Below are 19,321 nucleotides of genomic sequence, written 5' to 3' on the forward strand. Positions count from 1 at the left end.
CAATAGAGACTCTATGCTGTCAGCCATTCATGCCGTTTACCGTGGGGAAGAACTCCGATGGACCAATACCCTGGTCTCGGAGAGTAGACAATAGTAGGTCCGAACCAGCCGGAGCGAGATGCGTAGCAAATTGCACAACGTCATGTTGAACAGAGGTACAATTCATTGAGATGTGGAGTAAGATGGAGTATGAGAGTATGCTTGTTTCTCCACTTAAAAGCAGGATCTGAAGACATGGACAACGGTCACTGACTGAGTATGAGAGGGATGTGGACTTATCGTCTACAGTCCAGGCAACCCATTTGAAAGTGGCAACATACAATTTCTTATGGAGGACTGCATCCGAGAGGCTCAACTCATTCAATGTGTGATGCAGACTGTCCCATTGTTGTTACCAGGTAGTCGGGAGCATATGCGTCAAGAGACTACTAGTACTCCAGTTTTTGATCTAGCAGCTAGTATATTGTACATATAAACAGTCAGTTGTGTGATCCTATCTAGTATGATTATGGAATATAGCTACAAACTTCGAACTTTCCCGTTATACTGAGTATAATGTAAAGTATAATAAACAAGACAAGAAACAAAAATGATTCGACAGGGCTAGATGTCTCCTTATTGGCACCATCAGACCTTTGACTAGAGTGTCTTATATGCTATGCATATATCATATATAGCCCGTTATATCCTAGGTCATAGAGTTGAGGTGAAATTGTGATATATATGATACATATAAAGGATACTAATTGCTATGTTGTACAATATGGACTACTGTGTAACAAATACAGAGACACTAGTACAACATAGAGCAGCTCATTCATAAGAATGACGAAAGACAAAAATCGAAAAGAAGACACAAAGAGATTGGATTGGATTGTCCACGGAGATGAAGCCGACAATTAATCATCATTGAACAATATGGAAGTGGACCCCCCGAATTGGACCCGGCCAACAACAACGTCCGACTATTTTTATATTGCTCAACCATGGCACAGTTACATAAACTCTCTCATTGTGGAAAACTCTCTCATTGTGGAAAACTCTCTCATTGTGGAATTATTACCCACGTCATGCTATTTGCACCATTTGCACCATTTGCACCATTGTAGACATCTTTTTATATAACTGAGTTTACTCCGCAGTGGATCTGCATAACAATCTACGGCAATGCGTGCACGTGTGTCTATATTGGGGCATTGGACCTAGACGATCATCGCACAGACGATAGGCCCCCAATCTGAGATTCTAGACCTCCGCTGATCCTATCATGTACCCGCAGACGTTGTATAACATATGTTGTACAATATACTCTGTAGATTGATGATATGATACGGTAAAGATCCCTGGAGGAGCTGACACAAAAGGCAGTGTCCAGGGCTATGTAGGGCACAAAGTAAGAATGTGTTCCGGAACCAGGCAGCATTATTTCCCATGCAACCCGATCAATCGATCGCAAAACTGCATCACTGCCACAGAACAGGTTGGTTGCCTTGAATTGAATATTATGACATGGGTTTGGATATGCCGGACAAATCCAAGATTAACATGCCAGACTCAAAATGCATAGCAAGCCACTACTTTCATTGTTAATTATTATACACTATAGTGTACTTCTTCGCCGTTAAGCTGATCTCCTCCGCCCGTTAATATTTTATGTCTGCGAAGTTTAACATGACGTGCCATGTCGATCCCAATATGGACATGACTGGATACCCAAGGTTCAATGTAATAGTATATTGTAGAAATGACGAAAGTTCTTACATAAAATCAATCGACATATCATGCGTCATAATGTCGTGGGTTTCAAATCCTAGTCAACCCATGCCGAGACCGGTCATTTAATTACGAACTACATAGACAGAAATGCAGTATCCGACTCGGCAAAGAAGAGGTTCCAGTCCACTGTTCCTGGGTCCACATTGTCATCAAATACCTGCCAGAGGTCATCTAGAGCAGGCAATGTGGGATCCATTAGAAAGTCACCGGTGTTACTGCCTGTCGGATATACCATGCTTGTAGATGCCAGAGAGCCACAGGCAAGTCCTGGCGAAGCCTCGGGATCTTGAGTGGTGGATGTATTTTCCTCAGCAGCTGAAACCGAAGCACTGTGCCGGCGAAGGGCCGTCTTGAAGGTTTCAAGCAGCGTTCCTGCAAGAGGGGATTCTTCTCTAGCTTTTTCCAGGATTGAAAATGCTTCCAAAATTTCCGTTAAGTTCTTTTCCTGCGGATGACCACTCCCACAAAAGTCTATGAGGAGAACAATGATCGCCACACAAACACAATGTAGCAAGCCTGGAAGTCTCAATCGCGCCGATACAAATGGGATCGTCTCTCCCGAGAGTTGGCGTTCGGTTCGGATCACCATTCGAGCTGCTTCTAGGCATGCCTTCCGTGAATAATCATATGTAGCATCCTTAGATGCTCGCGACAAGTAAGGCAAGTGAAGCCTGCACCTTTGGGTATGAAGCAGAAAATTGATGATGTACCGTTGTATGATTATCCCGGGAGATTTCCGAGGATCGGATTTTGGCAGTTCGTCCGACCTATGGGCCAACGAAAAGAACGAGGGTAGACTCTCAGCGAATCCACAAATCTTGCCATCAATCTGTTTCGTGTGCTCATAGTCCGGGCTTCCTGGATCGGACATTCCGAATGGAGCACAATCTGTAATTTCGCGGCAAAACTCGCCCAGTCGAATCCGCTGGAGACAGTACGACATTGATGTGGGCTGAGTGAGTGGCTTTCCAACTCCAACCATCTCGTCTACAATATCTTCATCATCCGCATTGCAAGGCTTGTTGGTCATCATGTGGCGTGGATCAATTGAATATGTGCCCTTCTGTGGGCCAGATATCTGCGACATTTGCCTGTTATCGAATGAACACACATTCTTGAAAGGGGGAGAGGGGAAGGAGAGGAGAATTTACCAATCAGTCGCCACGAGATACCACCACACCCTTCTACATATCTCTGCTTTTGCAGAGGAAGGCGAGGGCACATCTAGGTTGGAATTGTGTGGACAGTCGATCCGATGCAACGATAGTTCTCTTGCAAATGAGATAGCTGTTGAAACCATATGCCGGGCTTGGGATGTAATTCCCACGATATTGGCAGTCACAAATATTAAGATGACCATCGCTTGAATATCCTCTATTGACTCGAAGTGTTTGTAACGCGAGTAATCGACCACTTCCATCGCAAGTCTCATCCACTGTGTAGACTGCGCAACTGCCTCTTCAACAGTCGGAAATATGGGGTTGCACATATCGCGTTCAGTCCAGAAAGACGTGGTACTGGCGAGAATGCTGAGGAGCAATGAAACGTACCCAATCTTGACCGGCTTGCTTTCTCTCAGATCACAATAGAGTTCATCTATCATGGTACGCACTGAGGGGGTGTGAACCACATGGTGGAGAAAGGTGATCTCTGTGATGTACTTTTCCACTAGTATTTTCGCTTCGTCGTGGAGTGGTAGCCAGATACATCTTTTCGTGGACTGGGCTTGATATGCCATTGGTGCAGGTCCCACTGCATTACGAATGGGGCAAGTTCTGAATTCAATTTCATATTTCAAAAGATTACCCTGTACATTTTGTCAGCGGTTGATTTCCCATAATTTTGAGTCGATCAAGGTAGGCCTACCATTGAGCCTGACGACGTGATCTCGCCTTCCAGCCAAGTCACAGCCGCTGTTGATGACTGCCCTTCGTGAATTATGTATAGTTGATTCGACTTTGGGGTAGGAGGAGAAGGGAGTGACGAAGCCTGGGTAGTATCTTGTCCTAGGGGACTAGACGTTGGTCCATTGGTGATCACTATCTCTTCCAGCCTCCGTAAGCGGGCCAGTACATCTGTATGGTCATTGTTAGGCAATTGATCAGCCTGAAACCGAGGACTGGCAGGCAATGTTGTAGTAGGATAAAGCTGACAGGTCTTGCCCCGACTAGTGCAGTTGGAGCAAGGGAATTGCCGACTACACTTCAGCTTCCTCGATCGACAGAAGTGGCAAGATACAGGTCGCGAGCGTGAAGATCTAACACGCTCTTTCTCGACTCGATGCATCTCTGCCCCTGGATATTATTGACGCAGTGTTTGTTCAGCTGTGGGAGTTCACGAGGGTGAAATGGGGGCGAGATGTCATTTATGAAGTTGACCAATCAACGGCCGGCGAATCCGCGGAAGTTCCGCGGCCTCCGTGGATTTCTACTATAGGAAGTTATGTGTGAGACAAGAGGTATATAAGAACCTCTTTTCACTAGGAAATTCATAATGACCCATCAGTTTGGCTTTATTCTTCACTTACTTATTTAACCCAAAAATCTTCTTGTCATTTGTGTCAATATGGACTCCATCATTGCTCAGATCCAAGCCATGGCCCAAAACACCGATGAAGCTGGTCGGTTGAACATCATTCAGTCACTCAAACGAGTGAAAATTGAACTTCAATCTCCAACCGATACTTTCATGGAGCTTGCAGTGCCGGTTGGTGGTCACATACTATAATTCGGAGGTACCTAAAGTACTGACAGTTGTAGGGACTAACGAGTGCGATGCTCCGAATCGGTGCAGATCTGGGACTCTTTCGCTCTCTCACAAGAAGTGATGTATCCTTGACTGTCACGCAAATTGCGGAGCTGACGGGATCGTCTCCTCCATTCCTAGGTAATGAATTCTGAGACGGCCGTTTCTACTTCAAATTCTAAAACAATTGTTCTGTTCAGAGAGGATTCTTCGTTACCTAGCTGCAACAGACATGATTAAAGAGACTGGAGTCAATGAGTACACTGCGAGCAGTATCACTCATGTTTTGGCTGACCCTAAGGGTGAGGCCATGATATATCACGGGTAAGCAACATAGTCTCCGCCAAGCAAACATCTCTGCTTACCTAGTATCCTTGATACAACCTTAGGTTCGACACGATTGGACCTGTCGTGCAAGCAATGCCTGCCTTCTTCGCTGAAAACAACTATCAAGATGTCACCGTCAATACGGACACCCCGTTCCAGAAAGCCCACAATACCAAACTCAGCTCATTCGAGTGGCTTGTCCAGCAGCCAGAACACTTCGGAAATCTGCAAAAGATCATGACTGCTCTTCAAGGATCAGAATGGACCGAGGGATTCAATCTTTTTGATGATGAAGCCCGTAAGGTTCCATACAAGGTTTCGTCCACTACCCCACAGCCTTCGGAGAAACCCTTCTTCGTCGACGTTGGCGGTGGTCATGGCCACCAATGTATTGAGCTTGGAAAGAAATATCCCAATCTCCTAGGTTACCTTGTGCTCCAGGACTTGCCAGAAGCAGTGAAAAATCTCGCTCCCATTGATGGTGTGAAGGCTGAGGCTTATGACTTTTTCCAACAGCAGCCCATCATTGGTTTGTCTCCATCTGTCCATTGGATACAAGATAATATCGAAAGCTGACCTTTCCTTTAACCAAGGCGCCAAGTTCTACTACCTCCGCAGAATCATGCATGATTGGCCCGATGACAAAGCCGCAACTATCCTCCGCAATATTCGCGCGGCCATGAGCCCCGACTCGCGGGTCCTGATCGATGATGCCGTGTTGCCGGATACTGGCGCTAACTGGCAATCGGCCTTGGCCGATCTTGCCATGATGACCTTTGCTGGTAAAGAGCGGACCAGGCACCAGTGGGAGTCACTTGCAGAAAGTGCGGGCTTGCGTGTGGAACAGATTCATACTTATGTTGCGTCAACTTATACCGCTGTTCTCGTTTTGGCCGCCCAGTGAAGCCAGCATGGTCGTGAGCGCAAATTTGGACTTATTTAGCAATTCATGTTGTATCTCTCTTCTCTTCATTTGGATCCTACTATTACTCCGTACGCAGTTTGCTGTCAAAGAAGGGGGGGGGGGAGTATCTTGGCGGGACATTATGAAATGAAGGGGATCGAGGATGGAGCTATGCAATTGTCATAATATCGAGTCAATCAAGGGATTTTGGTGGGATGTCGGTGAAGCGACGGGAACGCGGTGGGCACTCGAGGCGGGACTTTACTTCGCTAAAGATTGAGCAGACGCAGAACCCACCTTAGGGTGATTCGAACCCCGGGATGATTTGGTGGTGTGCGACGCGGTTGTGAAGCGTGGATGGGTATTTAACACAGGCTGGAGAGGTCTGGCGGACTGTACACGCCTAGGAACTGGCAAATATAAGTCAATTGCATGATTGATCTTCATTTCCCACATATATTGGATGTTGTAGATACATTGATAGCAAGGACCCCGTATATCTTTATAGAGCAATGTTCTTCGCTAGCCACCTAAACTCAAAACGCCTTGCTAGCCGATTAAATAACATAAAATGGAAGAGGCGCTGGGGGGGGGAAGGACGAAATCAAACGAGCGAAAGAGAGGACTAAAGCCCCCAAAACCAATGCTAATACAGGTCGTGAATCATGCGCGTGCTGAGCGATATATTATGAGTTTTTCCTGGCAGAGTTCACTCAATGGCTGCCTTCAGGAGTGGTCGAATCATGCAGTATGGGTGGTGGACCACGGGTGGTAGTCGCCGATCCCGATGACACCATTCGGATTCCCGACGTCCGCTCTGTTGGCGTTGGAGGCCCATCATTAATATTGATAGTCTGGAATTGTGATTGAGTCGGCGTCACGGGAGACACGGTCATGGGACTGGGCAAATTGACGTGGATTGAAGGCAAACGGTTGATGGGTGGGAGCTGCCGCGCTTGTTCACCTTGCTCCGTAACAGGACTTTGATACGCAGGGGCATCACCCCAGTCCAGGTGCTCGTAGTCGGGAGGTGGAGGAATGTTGAGCATCCCCAGATCTCCGTCATCAGTTTGTGATGCTGGTCGGCTGGAGCCGTGTGTCGTGGTCGGAGCCAGAGTTAGTCGTTCGAGCTCAGTAGAATTATGTGATTCGCTCATAATCGACGAAGCAACGGACTGGCCTCGAGAGTCGAGGCTGGATGGCTCAAAGGAAGGCGCGGTGGAGCTAACAGCGTCACTTTGCAACAGCGGTCGGCTATCCGAATCATGGAAGTCAGAATTGTGCGAGTCGGCTCGAAGCCGCGATCCATCATGGCGAACACGTCCAAGCTCAGCATAGCTAACACTAGCGATGCGTCGGTCCCGCTCTCTTGCCTGATGCTCGGCTAGGATCGCGGATGCGTCGGCTGCACTGTTGGTTCCTGCACGGCGACGTTCAGTCCGAGCTCGAGTTTCGGCATTCAGCTGTTCAAGGCGAGTGGAATCCCCACGCGCCCGGGCTTCCCGTCGCTCCCGACGGCGTGCCTCACGATCGGCAAGTTCCTGACGGCGCTGCAGGCGAATCTGGTACATAGAGTCCATCTGTTCCTCGCGGCGGGTTTCCTGTTCTTCCGCAGTCTCCGGGTATTCCACGACCATATCCATTCCGCCGCGTTCACCCTCTCGGGCGATGACTTGCTCGGTCGGCTTCGGGCTTTGGGAATAAGGGGGTAGGGTCATAATCGAACGGATTGAGGTATCGCGACGGACGCCATCATTGGTCTGCATTTCTGGTGCTGTGCCAGCTCCACGATAAGAGGTATCTTGCCCACTCGTTTGGTTCGGGACCTGGCCGTATGATGCACTCCCTGGGCCCCATTCTTTCCATTTTCGCTTGAGGTATTTCCCCGGAAGGTATTTCGGTTCGTAGTGACGTTGTCGTAGATAGCGGGATAGAAAGTAGGTGCCCGCACCGAGTGCGACTGCAAATATGATGCTCACCGAACACTAGAGATAAGAGGTCAGCATAGGGGAGGTCGGAAGGATCGGAAACAACATACGATAATAAAAATGTTGTTCTTATTCGTTTCATCTTGACGTTTTTGTGGAATGTACATAATGTGGGACAGGCAACTCGGCCTAGAGATTAATGGAAGGCATGGAATAAAATCCCCGGATTTCAAAAGAGTCGAGGAATGAGGAAAAAAAGGACAAAGCGCGTCAGCCTTGGACATCTACAAAAGTGGCTATTATTATACGCCAAGCAATGAAACGCTGGCGTGGCCCTGATGTGGAGGCTGGTGAACTTCGGCTTCTCCTTCAATCAGATTTTTCTTTTATTTGGAATTTACTAAAAGAATATTGCCGATCTTGACTATTATCTGCGATTACCTGCGATTGTCTGCGATTGTCTGCAAATTGTCTGCAATTGTCTACCAATCATTTTATATTGTGCCCTTGTTTTAAATCGTTTCCACGGCGATCGTGTTGCTCTCCGGGAGATCCCTAGCCGTTTCGCCTCCAGGGCTAGACCCTTTATCAAATCTCAAATCTCAAATTTCAATCATTTATTGAATTCATACTTCATTATTGAGTTCATTATTGACTTTCGATCGTGGGAGATGAACTGCACGAGTCCCTTTGCAGCAAGGGAAGACCTATACAAAAATAGACACGCCCTTGCGTTCGGGACCAACCGGTATGAGATCGTGCTGAGACATTGGAATATCAAATCGCCAATCGTCAAATTCCCACCGTTGGGGCTCATTAGGCCAGCTGGTGATCGTGTCACAATGAAAAAAACCCCCGCTAACCTCGGCCCATATCGTGAGATGTAAAGTAGGCGAATTTTGTGATCGATACGGAGTACATTGCTCCCTTTCAGCTCTCCTGGCTATCTCTGAAACACCCCCTTCTTCGCAGGTTGGCCTAACTAAACGGCGATCAGACTTCCAGGGTCATCTGTCTCCATCAGCTTAGCTTGTCTCGGTAGTTCTCCGTCAACTGCCCCTTGGTCTGTAGATCCGTGAATTGGTCGTAGAGCCTCCATATCACGAGGTCTTGAAGCGAAGGCAGGCACAGCACCTTCCAATATGCCACGGGAATTGCCGTAATTTCAAATTGCTTTCGTCCCAAATCATCTATCTCGGGAATACTGATATGAACGACAGCCGATCCCCCCTTCGGTGTACCATCTTGCTGCTCGGCTTTGTCCCGTAGCGGCCGATGTCCATTAGGATCCGTGCCATACAAAGGAGTTATGATAACCCGTGTCCTCGAGCAAATTCCCATCCATGGATGGTGCTTTGATCATGTCCTGAACTTGATTTGTGTCGCTTAGTCCAGACCATGACATGGTGCTGAAAATATAAGAAGGTGCTGCCCAGGTGGCTCCCGAGATCTACGTCATCGTCGAATAATAATCGAACGGCATTGCCCGTGAGCATTGTAATGCCACAATCAACGGGGCTGCTCGACACTTATTGGTCGCTCATCATATTTCCCTCGATATCTTGAATAGATGTACGGAGTAGTCGGTGCTTGCGATGGCCAGTGAGGCGCAGTGAATGGCAGATAGGCTGGCAGGGTCGTGAGAAACTTGGCGAATCCTCGCCGCCCCAGGGGCTCAAGTCTTACTCCAGCCCCAAGTCTCCACTCTTTATCGTCATGGTGAAATGGTCGTTGTCCTGTATGCTATCTAGCAGAGATGCTTCGGGAAACCTCCATAATCAAGAGACATCTTATTCTTATCCATATCATCATCTGGTTTAACGCACCTGGTTGAGGCAAGACAATGCTAAGGTGCCGACAACGCAATTGTTAGGCAGCCCCTCACTCTCCGCCTACGTTGGGCACTTTTCAAAATGGAAATTTGGCTTCATAATTTGTTGTTTTCTATACCTTACAATATCTGCAGAATGTTAATGTCCAGTCCAAAGTCGACTTTATGTATGGCTTTGGGTCAACCAGGATTTATGCGGGCATATTCTGTTTCCTAGGCATGGCTGAGTCGCCGCTGGATAAATTGAAGATCATGCCGGCTAAGACAGTTCCTGCCCGTCAGGTCCAAAGCATGTTTTTGTCCCATGTCCCCCTGCCCAGAAAATTTGACTTCGTGGCTGTAGAATGGGAACGCCCAATGTTGATGCTGACGACTCTTCGTCAACTAGAATGCAAGATATTACAACACTGCAAGAAGTAAGGCAATCCCCATGTGCTACAGTCCTGTTTAGTATACTCGTCGTATCCTTCCAGCGGAGTTGATCACGGTATCTACGGTGGGCCCGCTAAACCGAACAAAGTGCGAATTTATCATTAGGGTTGGTGAAGATATGGCACTACGGTAGTCTGGCCTAACAGGTATAGTTCCTAGAAAACTAAGGGATCGGCGCAATTCCGACCAAATTGAAGTGTGATTATAATTCATGACTTGACCCTTGATCGTTGTCGTACAGACAGCAACTTTGATAGACCGCCACTTATTAATCTTGGCAAATGTTCTAGGCACTACTCTACTTGAAGGGGAATCCCTGGTGGTGCTTCAATCTCTCCTATTCGGAATTATCAGGATTGAAATTGACATATGGTCTTGCTAAGGAATGTGGCGCGCCTTGCCCGGCCAATGTAATGTTCATCGGATGTTTTTGTTTCCGGACGTGAAGGCGTAAGATAAAACACGTGGATGACCTTTCCTCTCATTTGCTGCTTTCGGATAGTGCTAGACAATGACATGTGAGTGAGTCTACAAATTGGGTTTGATATATTGGATCTTTTTATATCGTAACATGAGTTGTCTAGATATAAACGTTATAGAAGGAATTCCAAAAAAAGGCGAGGTTAGATACTTCACATGGAGCTTAATATAAGTCTTGGGAGACCGTGTTCCAGTGGCTAATTGCTATATTACTTAAAATATTTATATACTCCTGGGCAACCTGGAAGATATATCTCATCTTCTGAACCAAAATGAACATTTCGGCTTGGTACAAACAATATTTTGATGCTTTCAACCCTTCTCCTTGTATCTTGAGAAAGCCCCAGAAAGTGATTGCAAAATCGGATATTTGACTAAGCCAAGAAAGGATAGAGGGGACGTGCTAGCATCTGATCATTTTATCTTGTTTCAATGTTCTATCGCCGCGTGATAATGTTCCTTTCCTCTGACGAGGGACCATTTTTTTTTAAAAAAAACATGAACCCTCAAACTAAAGAATTCGTGCAACATGTTCAAACACTTAGGCGTGGCGTCTGTGGTGCGTTGCGAGGTTCTTCAGCCTTAGGACTCGGGTGCTGGAAAAACCACACTTAACGTCGTCATATGATCCACGAAAAGCATTTCAAGATTAGTGTACCTTGAAGTTGAGCAAAATCTTAACGATCGTCTCGTGGTATAGGAACATCAAATGGTTGTATTAGCCAATAAAACAAAAGCGTGGATGACCTGATGCTGACCCAATGGCCCCGGGGCCAACCTTTGAATCCTCACACATCCTCCTTGACGGAACTGAGTTGTCGAGGATATCCCAAGTCGGTTTCCTTGAAGGTCAAGTATTCGGCCTTTCGATCCCCAAATCAATAATTTTTCATATAATGTTTAGCTCGAAGTTGTCCCCTCGCATAAAGAGGCCAAGATGAATAGGTGGGAATTGGATCACCTGGAAACTCGGCATGATCGCGCCGTCCCGCGGTGGCTTAGATCGACATCAGTATATACTATTGTTGATATCGGCGCGCAGCCTATTGTGAACGATGATCGACATGCCCGCCTAAATCAGATAGCCGGTCCAATGGGGTCGAAGCCATCCTCTCCGAGAAGGTCGAGGTCATCGCCACGTTGTATCACAGGGTCGAGTCACCCTGCCCTACCCTACCTGAGGCCATGAGGTTGTTACGAAGTCAACAAAAGATGTTCATCGATAGTATATATAATGGGGCTAGATTGCGAATTAAAATGTCGGTAACAGCTTCAAACCCCTTGGCAGCAGCCTTGTGGATCTTGATACGGCTTTCTTATTGGGCTTTTGCGCCAATCATTTCATGACCTCAGTCCACCTAAATTCTTCTTCAAACCCCTTAAGGCACTGATATCGCGCAAAATGGCAACATTGAACTTTGCTTTGAAAAACAATACCGGTTCTAACACGGTCTATGCCTACATTACAGGCCAGGCGCTTGATAATAACAATGCGCTTTTCCTGTTGCGATCTGATGGCAAGACACCCTACTACCCAACCTCACCATCGGCCACTGGAACTAGCCTGAGTCAGGATTGTGCGATTCCGCTGGGTGCATCTGGAAGCACCAGAACCATCACTATTCCGCACCTTGCAGGTGCCCGACTGTGGTTCGCGCGAGACAACAAGTTGACATTCTATCTGAATCCTGGCCCTGCGCTTGTTGAGCCTTCGGTATCAAACCCATCAGACCCTAACTATAATCTGATGTGGGCGTTTTGCGAATTCACCTGGAATAACTATCAGCTTTATGCGAATCTCAGCTACGTCGACTTCGTGTCGATGCCCATCGCCATGACCCTAACCAACGCAGCTGGTGCAAACCAGACCGTCAAGGGTATGCCAGCCAATGGTCTCGATCTAGTCTGCAATGCTCTCAGAGACCAAAACAACAAGGATAAGGCCGGCTGGGATAAGCTCATAATCCAGCGAAACGGGGTCAACTTGCGGGCTGTTTCTCCAAACACCGGAAGAACCCTCAACAATTCTTTGTTCAACAATTACTACCAGGACTACGTGAATAAAGTCTGGTCTTACTATGAAAACAGCACCAGCAATACTTTGACAGTCAACACGCAGGCTGCCGCCGGTGATGTCACAGCCAAAGTTGCCTATGATGTCTTGTACTTCTCTGTTCCAGGTATTTCTTACGTCAAGCCGTCCACTGGAGACATCTTCAGTAACAGCTCTGGGTCCTTTGCTGTTTCTGGGAATAGCACCAAAGACGCCATTACAGCTCGTCTCGCGGCTGCGTTCAATCGCTCAACCCTGTTGATAAATGGCAACCAGCCGAATGGGGAGTCAGTCTCAAACTACTACAAGAACTCCGTGACAAACCACTACTCGCGCATCTGTCACTCTGTGAACATTGATACCCGAGGCTATGCATTTCCCTATGATGATGTTGCGCCTAACAATGGCCCCGATCAGTCTGGCAGTGTTTTTGATGGCAATCCAAAGCTCTTGACAGTCACTATTGGCGGCGGCTCTAGTAACTCCGTCAAGCAGTCTGCCGTTGAGGAAGATGCTACGCCAGTCCAGCAGCCCGCGGGGAATAGACAAAGCAAGGACCATGGAAGCCATGGAAGGAAACCAAGCCGCTTCCATGAGCTGAGGAGCATTGTGGATAAGCTGTGGCACAGGAAGAGCAAAACTTGAGAAACATAGGGTTGTCTCCGTGCTATTTGGTCATGTTGTCGTATATTGTAAATGCTGGTCACTGGTATATACTTCATTTCGAATTTGTTGGATAGGTCAATATGATTTTGTGTTTCTGTCCTTTATCACTTGCACCAAATAAGAGAGTAAGGTATCTGCGAATTGTATGATGACCTGCATCATTGTAAAGAAGAGCCAGTTCCCTCTTCCGATTCCTTAGCATGCTTCTTAATGTAAGCAACCACCTGATCCGGCATGGCCAACCAGGGCGTGTGTCCTGTTTTAATTTTCTCGGTTTCAATCTGTGCCCCCTTCCGTCGTGCGCGCTCTACCAGCACCTGCTGAACCGGCAACGGAGTCGCGCGATCCTCCTCGGTCAAAATATACGCAGAAGGAATGTTCATGTACGCCGCACTGGTAGCGGGGGCATTCTGAGTCGCCCAAGAATGTGGCTTGAGAAGCTTAACCCACTCCGCACCATCGGCAACATCATGGAAAAACAGCACGAGCGCATCGCTCGCAGTCACAGTTCCCTTCTCTTCCTATAATAAATGTCAGTGATCATATAGACAATTTGCAAGTTGGTAAATAGAAATCGGCGCACAACTTACATCGCGCACATACCATGGCGGGGGCATCCCACCAAAGGCGCCGATCAAACCTTCGCCAATGCTAGGCAGGAAAGCGGCGATGAAGATAAGCTTCACGACACCGCCCTTTTGGTCGGCTGCTTCACGCTCTGACTTGCTCAGTCCATCCAACGCGCTGCTCACTGGTAACCCGGCCCAACTGTGAGCGATGATGACGATGTCATGGCCTGCATCTGCCTCCTGTCGAGTGATAGATCTCACAGCCTCGATATCTGGTTGAAGGTCGACGACTGAGCTTGCTTGCTGGATGGAGGGAAATGAGACACTGTGGCAGGTATAGTCGGCGAGCTCCTTGATTATTGGGTCGAAGATGGTGGACGGGTACCACGCGCCCGCCGCGAAAATCAGAGTTGGCTTTGACATTGTCATCCCGGTTGATGTGGAAGCTATGTGAATTGGATGCGGGCGCTTGCTCTGTACAATACAAGGTTGTAAGGCTGGGAGGTTGCAAGGGGTATTAAATCTACCATGCGGGACTTCGCTTTAGTTAATTTAATTTTACCGCTTTTCTCCCCGTCTGTGAACTGATTTTGCTGAGCGCAGCTGACCCGCGCATGTTCTGCAGATGCTCCACCAGGGTATGGTAGACTTCCACAATGGAGGGAAGATGATTCGGGCTTGACAGCTGCGCGGCCTCGTCTTTGTCGCCAATGTCATCGATATGGGGGTTTTATCGGCTGCTTCAATTCGTCTTTCCCCTCATAGTTCATTTTATGCTGAAATTAGGATGGGAATCACCCGAAGCATAGCTCGCATAGATCGGTACGTACTCGGCCTTCGGACAATCATCTAATAACAGCTTTAAGGTCTTTCGGCCCGTGGCGCTTTCAACCATGTATGTATGCTAGTGTGAGTGTCCATGTATGAGTCGGTTGATTGCTTGCGGGTTGTCCTTTTTGATGCACCTCCACCCCCCAGAGGACGCTTACGGGTGGCTGGTATATTATCCACATTGGTGTTCTCCATTACACTCCCAATTACCCATAGTAGTAACATATTTACGTGATATTGTGGATGTACTCAGGTACCCTGATGGCACTTGGTAACGACGGTGACGCAAATTGCAATGATATTGACCAATAAGTACAGGAACCAGTGAAAAGAAATCGGCAACGTGGATCTCGGGACTAATGATCAAAAGAACAACCTTGGAAACAAACTAAGCATCAACTTCTTCAGGGTCACTGAGCAAGGCATGCAACTTGCCACCATTCATTTTTGCCAGAGCCTGATACGGTCCATCCTCTACGACAGCTCCCTGATCAAGAACAACGACATGATTCGCGATCTCGATCATTTCCTTTGAGTGCGTGATAATGATGACAGTAAGCCCCTGTCGCACGGCCACCAACTGCTGCACTGTCTGTCGCACGATCTCCGCACCCGCTGGATCCAAACTGGACGTGGCTTCATCGAGAATCAGGATTTGAGGTTGACGCAAAAGAGCCCGCGCAATGACCACGCGCTGTTTCTGACCACCGGAAAGACCAACTCCGCCATCTCCGATCACAGTATTGTATCCACGAGGGAGAGAGGAGATGAAATCATCAATCCCTGCTCCTTGAGCGGCAGTGCGGACACTATGAGATGAGGCTAGAGGTGAGTGCTGATCTAGGCCGTAACTGATATTTTCATGGATGGTGCCAGGGAAAATGGTTGGTTGTTGCGATACAATGGAGATCTGTGAGCGGAGGGTAGGAACATGCAGCCGAAGGATGTCTGCTCCGCCGAGTGTCACTGTGGGTTGTCCAGTTTCGGAGGCCGGAGCTTCGTAGACTGATAATAGCAGCGATGCGATTGTGGATTTTCCCGATCCAGATCGTCCTACGAGCGCCGTACAGGAGTTGCGTGGGATGGAAATCGAGACATTCTTCAGCACCCTTGTATTTGGCCGAGAGGGATATCGGAAATTCACGTTGGTGAGTTTGATTGGGGTGAGCTTTGAAACAGTCAAACTACCGCGGTGCTCGTGGGATCCATCTTGTGGGAGTTTTGCAAGGCGAATAAGCTGCGTCGCTATCTCGCGGGAGGTGTTGATTTGGGGGACTATAAAGGGGTTAGTAGAGTATTTCAAAGTGGTTCAGGGTCTACTTACTCCATGAGAGAATCTGAGCAGCATATCCAATGCTGAAAAGTAGCATCGAGAATACCATCATCACGTCGTCCACATTGAACTCGCGAGATGCTGCGAGCACCGCCCCATAATAGAAGATCAAAGCTGTTCAATAGAGTCAGAACAATACCAAGCAAGTAAAATACCCAGCGAGCTTACCGGTAGAAAATATGACTGTCGATTCTACCATACCGAACAGCATACCTGTATAGATGGCTCGTTTCAACCCCAGCAACAAGCAGCGTGCGATCGCATTAGCTTGTTTGCGATGGAAGTGACCTTCCAATGTCAATGTTCTCACGGTACGGATCTCTGAAAAGGTCTCAGTAAAGACATCGGCCGCGATATTGTTAGCATCATTGCATCGTCTTTCCCATAATCCATTTGTTCCCTCGAAGCCTCGAGTGATGACATAAATGACAGGCCCACAGGAAAGAGCAACGAGTGTCAACTTCCAGCAAACAATCAAGCTCCAAATAATAGCCATGACGGTGATTGCTGCAGCAACGACCACAAAACCGGCGAATCGGCCTAGCAGGTTTCGCATGTCTTCTCCATTTTGGTCAAGGGACGATGTGAGTCTGAGAGATCCGTTACCATCTTTCTCAAACCAGGCCCGTGGTTGATCGAGAATGCGTTGAAAGGCGTTTTTCCTAAAGGAATCCATCCAAGCCTCACCGCAAAGTTCTAGGAAGTAATGCATGAAAAAGGACGCAAGGCCATCTCCGAAAGACACTCCTAGTACAGCAAGTGACCATGTCATTGTCAGGTGTTCACTGTTGGATCCAGCATAGAAGGTTCCAAAGAGCTGCGACAGACAATATGAGAATATCGGAGTTGCGCTTGCATGGGCCAGTGCTGCGGCGAATCCCAGGAAGAGGATGATTCGCAGCCTGATCGTCAACGCCGACAGAATGGTGCCCATGATTTGAGAGAGCGGAGTCATTCGTTCTTTCAATATGTGCTGCTCATTTGATTTCTTGCGGCGGCCGTGTAATCTCCGGCTGCGCTTCGTTTCTGATGGATCTTTCGTGGTGTGTCCATTAGGCCATGTATCCGACTTCAAGCCCTGATCATCAATATGAACCATTTTGACTTCTTCCGCCGGAATTTGAATGGTTGTTTCTTTTGAGTCCCACTTGGGAACATATCCTTCTGTCATTAAGGAAAGACGTTGGCTCAAATCTTGCAAGGGTGATCCGGGGAATTCCCCATTCCTGACCACATATTCCGAATTCTTTCTCGACGTTAAGTCCAGTGAGCCGGAGCGAAAGGTTGGGGGGATGTGGCCCTGAGCCCAGGATGTCCTGGATCGACGATGCCCGAGGAAAGCTGTTGGAGGTCTTAAGGTGTCCAAACTGTCCGATGATGAGCTCTCCCATGGAATTTCCATATCATCCACAGCCCTCTTGTTCTGGGGCTTGGTTTCCAGATGAAGGTCGACTTTCGTATGGAAATACTTTTCGCTCCCCGGACTGACCTCGACAGCAAATCTGTAGCCAGATTTCACGATTGAACCCTGTTCAAGGATGTACAGGAAATCCTGTTCCATGATTTGTGACATATCGTGAGTGATGATGACGGTAGTCTTTCCTTTCCGCCATTCACGGATTGCTTTCATGACCGCGACTCGGTTGGTGTGATCAAGAGCGCTGGTGGGTTCATCCAGGATCAGGATTGGGGTGTCACGTAATTTCGCTCTGGCAATTGCAACTCGCTGCCTTTGGCCACCGCTCAAAAAGCTTCCACCTGGGCCAACGCAAGTGTTGATTCCTTGGGGGAGACCGTCGATTGTATTCTCAAGCATTGCCAACTCAATAGGATCTTTGACATCTTGCTTAGTGACGGTTGCATGGTCCTGGCGACCGAAGGCGATATTTGTGAGCACAGACTCATTGAAGAGAACACTATTTTGCTCTAAAAGAGTGATGTTGTTGCGGATCCAGTTGATGTCGAGTTCTTGCATTGGATTGCGGTCAATCAGGATTTCACCTGAGTTTGGCAAGTAGAACCGCATCAGCAGTTGGCTGAGCGTACTTTTACCAGAGCCACTTTTCCCTATAACAAATGTCGTTTCGCCAGCGGGGAAGAAAAAGCTCGATGGCTTGAGCACACATTGGTCAGGCTGACTAGGATATGAAAATGATACCTTGATAAATGTTCATTATTGTCCAGATAAAACCCATACAAGGATTTAAACTCACGTTTTTGACCTCGATATCACCCTCACAGTGTTCCGGATACCGAGTTCCCTTGACCTCGCTCACAATTTTGTCTTCTCTCCGGCTCTGTATTATCGATCTCAGGGCAACACCAGCGACCTTTCCTTTTTCCATTACGATCATCTGCGGCAACACCTGCTCGATAGACTGAGCTGCGGTCAGACAGGCCCAGAAAGTTCTGAGAACTTCTCCGGATGTGAGTTTCCCGGCGCGTGCAAGCGAACTGCCATACCAGAATCCCTGAACAAACATCCCGAACATCATCCACCGGGTGACAGCAATTTGCAGAGAATTCAGCCGAGCTTGTCGAAGGTAGTGTGTGGCAGATCTCTCAATGCGCTCAGAAAAGTTCCGATGCTCCAAGGCCTGTCCATTAAGGCATTTGACCGTATCAATATTGGTGATAGCATTGTTGGCAACCTTGGAAGCCTCGGTAAGCTCAGCCTGCTGTGCTGTAATGCTAAACTTCATTTTGGAGGAAAGAAAGCCGATAATTGCCGAGAATATGGGAATGCCCGCAAGAGTTACTAGAGAGAGGCTCCATGATGTGTATAAGCCTAGCCCTAGTGAAGCCAGTGAACGGCATGAGTATTGCAGTACAAGTCCGAGTGGCTGCGATGTCGCCATCTGCATTTCATGGATGTGTCTAGAAACAATGCGATATTAGAAATAACATTTCAGCCAGTATGATGGTAAACTCACGCTTGAATTCCCGACAACAAAGCGCCAGAGCCTTCACTTTTGGCCTCAAACCACTCAACGTCGCGGTTTAGCAACTCTAGAAACACTTGGCTGCGAATAACGGAAGCCTGCATTTCCCCGAATGCAACGAACAGAGCATAGTATGCACCGTTCAAAAACCAACCAGCTACTCCCAGTCCAATCATCCCAAAGCAGCTTGTGATTACTTGGCTATGAAGCCCTTTGGCATCAGTGTGATCAGCGCCGAAAGAGGTAAACGAGTCGAACACATTGCCAAGGAAGATTGCAAGTGCCGGCGTAACACAACTGGCAACCAGGGCGAATATACACCCAAATATGAGAGTCGGCAGGTGTCTTCTAGTCGTGAATCCGAACAGCGATTTCCAGCCCGGATTGCCCTCAGGAATATTTTCTTTGCTGGTGTCGTTCTGATCGGAAGTCTTGCGTTTGGGCAGCATGTTGGCGAAAGGCTCGAGCGTCACATCGAAGGCCTGATATGAGTCGTGGAGATTT

The 19,321-nt window shown here is 47.9% G+C and overlaps 6 protein-coding genes across 6 annotated transcripts; 2 read left to right on the plus strand and 4 right to left on the minus strand.

The window, feature by feature from the left end:
* Nucleotides 1–1,849: 1,849 nt before the first annotated feature.
* Nucleotides 1,850–2,806, minus strand: N7471_004681 (fungal specific transcription factor domain-containing protein; the record flags this gene model as incomplete). Its single annotated transcript, XM_057277400.1, has 1 exon — nt 1,850–2,806. One exon carries the CDS (start codon nt 2,804–2,806, stop codon nt 1,850–1,852), a length of 957 nt encoding a protein of 318 aa, XP_057137010.1.
* Nucleotides 2,807–4,281: 1,475 nt separating this feature from the next.
* On the plus strand, nt 4,282–5,783 carry N7471_004682 (O-methyltransferase family 2). The gene is made up of 5 exons (XM_057277401.1): nt 4,282–4,482; nt 4,536–4,662; nt 4,722–4,845; nt 4,911–5,377; nt 5,442–5,783. The coding sequence occupies exons 1-5, from the start codon at nt 4,342–4,344 to the stop codon at nt 5,750–5,752; spliced, it is 1,170 nt and encodes a 389-aa protein (XP_057137011.1). The 5' UTR covers nt 4,282–4,341; the 3' UTR covers nt 5,753–5,783.
* Nucleotides 5,784–6,465: 682 nt separating this feature from the next.
* On the minus strand, nt 6,466–7,847 carry N7471_004683 (uncharacterized protein; the record flags this gene model as incomplete). Its single annotated transcript, XM_057277402.1, has 2 exons — nt 6,466–7,737; nt 7,791–7,847. 2 exons carry the CDS (start codon nt 7,845–7,847, stop codon nt 6,466–6,468), a joined length of 1,329 nt encoding a protein of 442 aa, XP_057137012.1.
* Nucleotides 7,848–11,825: 3,978 nt separating this feature from the next.
* On the plus strand, nt 11,826–13,121 carry N7471_004684 (glycoside hydrolase family 64 protein; the record flags this gene model as incomplete). Its single annotated transcript, XM_057277403.1, has 1 exon — nt 11,826–13,121. The coding sequence occupies one exon, from the start codon at nt 11,826–11,828 to the stop codon at nt 13,119–13,121; it is 1,296 nt and encodes a 431-aa protein (XP_057137013.1).
* Nucleotides 13,122–13,300: 179 nt separating this feature from the next.
* Nucleotides 13,301–14,134, minus strand: N7471_004685 (uncharacterized protein; the record flags this gene model as incomplete). Its single annotated transcript, XM_057277404.1, has 2 exons — nt 13,301–13,663; nt 13,733–14,134. 2 exons carry the CDS (start codon nt 14,132–14,134, stop codon nt 13,301–13,303), a joined length of 765 nt encoding a protein of 254 aa, XP_057137014.1.
* A 796-nt stretch (nt 14,135–14,930) lies between these two features.
* N7471_004686 (ABC transporter ATP-binding protein) lies at nt 14,931–19,266 on the minus strand (the record flags this gene model as incomplete). The annotated part of the gene is made up of 5 exons (XM_057277405.1): nt 14,931–15,817; nt 15,867–15,989; nt 16,044–18,033; nt 18,089–18,752; nt 18,809–19,266. The coding sequence occupies 5 exons, from the start codon at nt 19,264–19,266 to the stop codon at nt 14,931–14,933; spliced, it is 4,122 nt and encodes a 1,373-aa protein (XP_057137015.1).
* Between the last annotated feature and the right edge of the window lie 55 nt (nt 19,267–19,321).

This window comes from Penicillium samsonianum (genome assembly GCF_028829775.1).
Source record: "Penicillium samsonianum strain IBT 33392 chromosome Unknown utg000003l_segment0_segment0, whole genome shotgun sequence".
In the NCBI taxonomy this organism is placed as follows: Eukaryota; Fungi; Ascomycota; class Eurotiomycetes; order Eurotiales; family Aspergillaceae; genus Penicillium; species Penicillium samsonianum.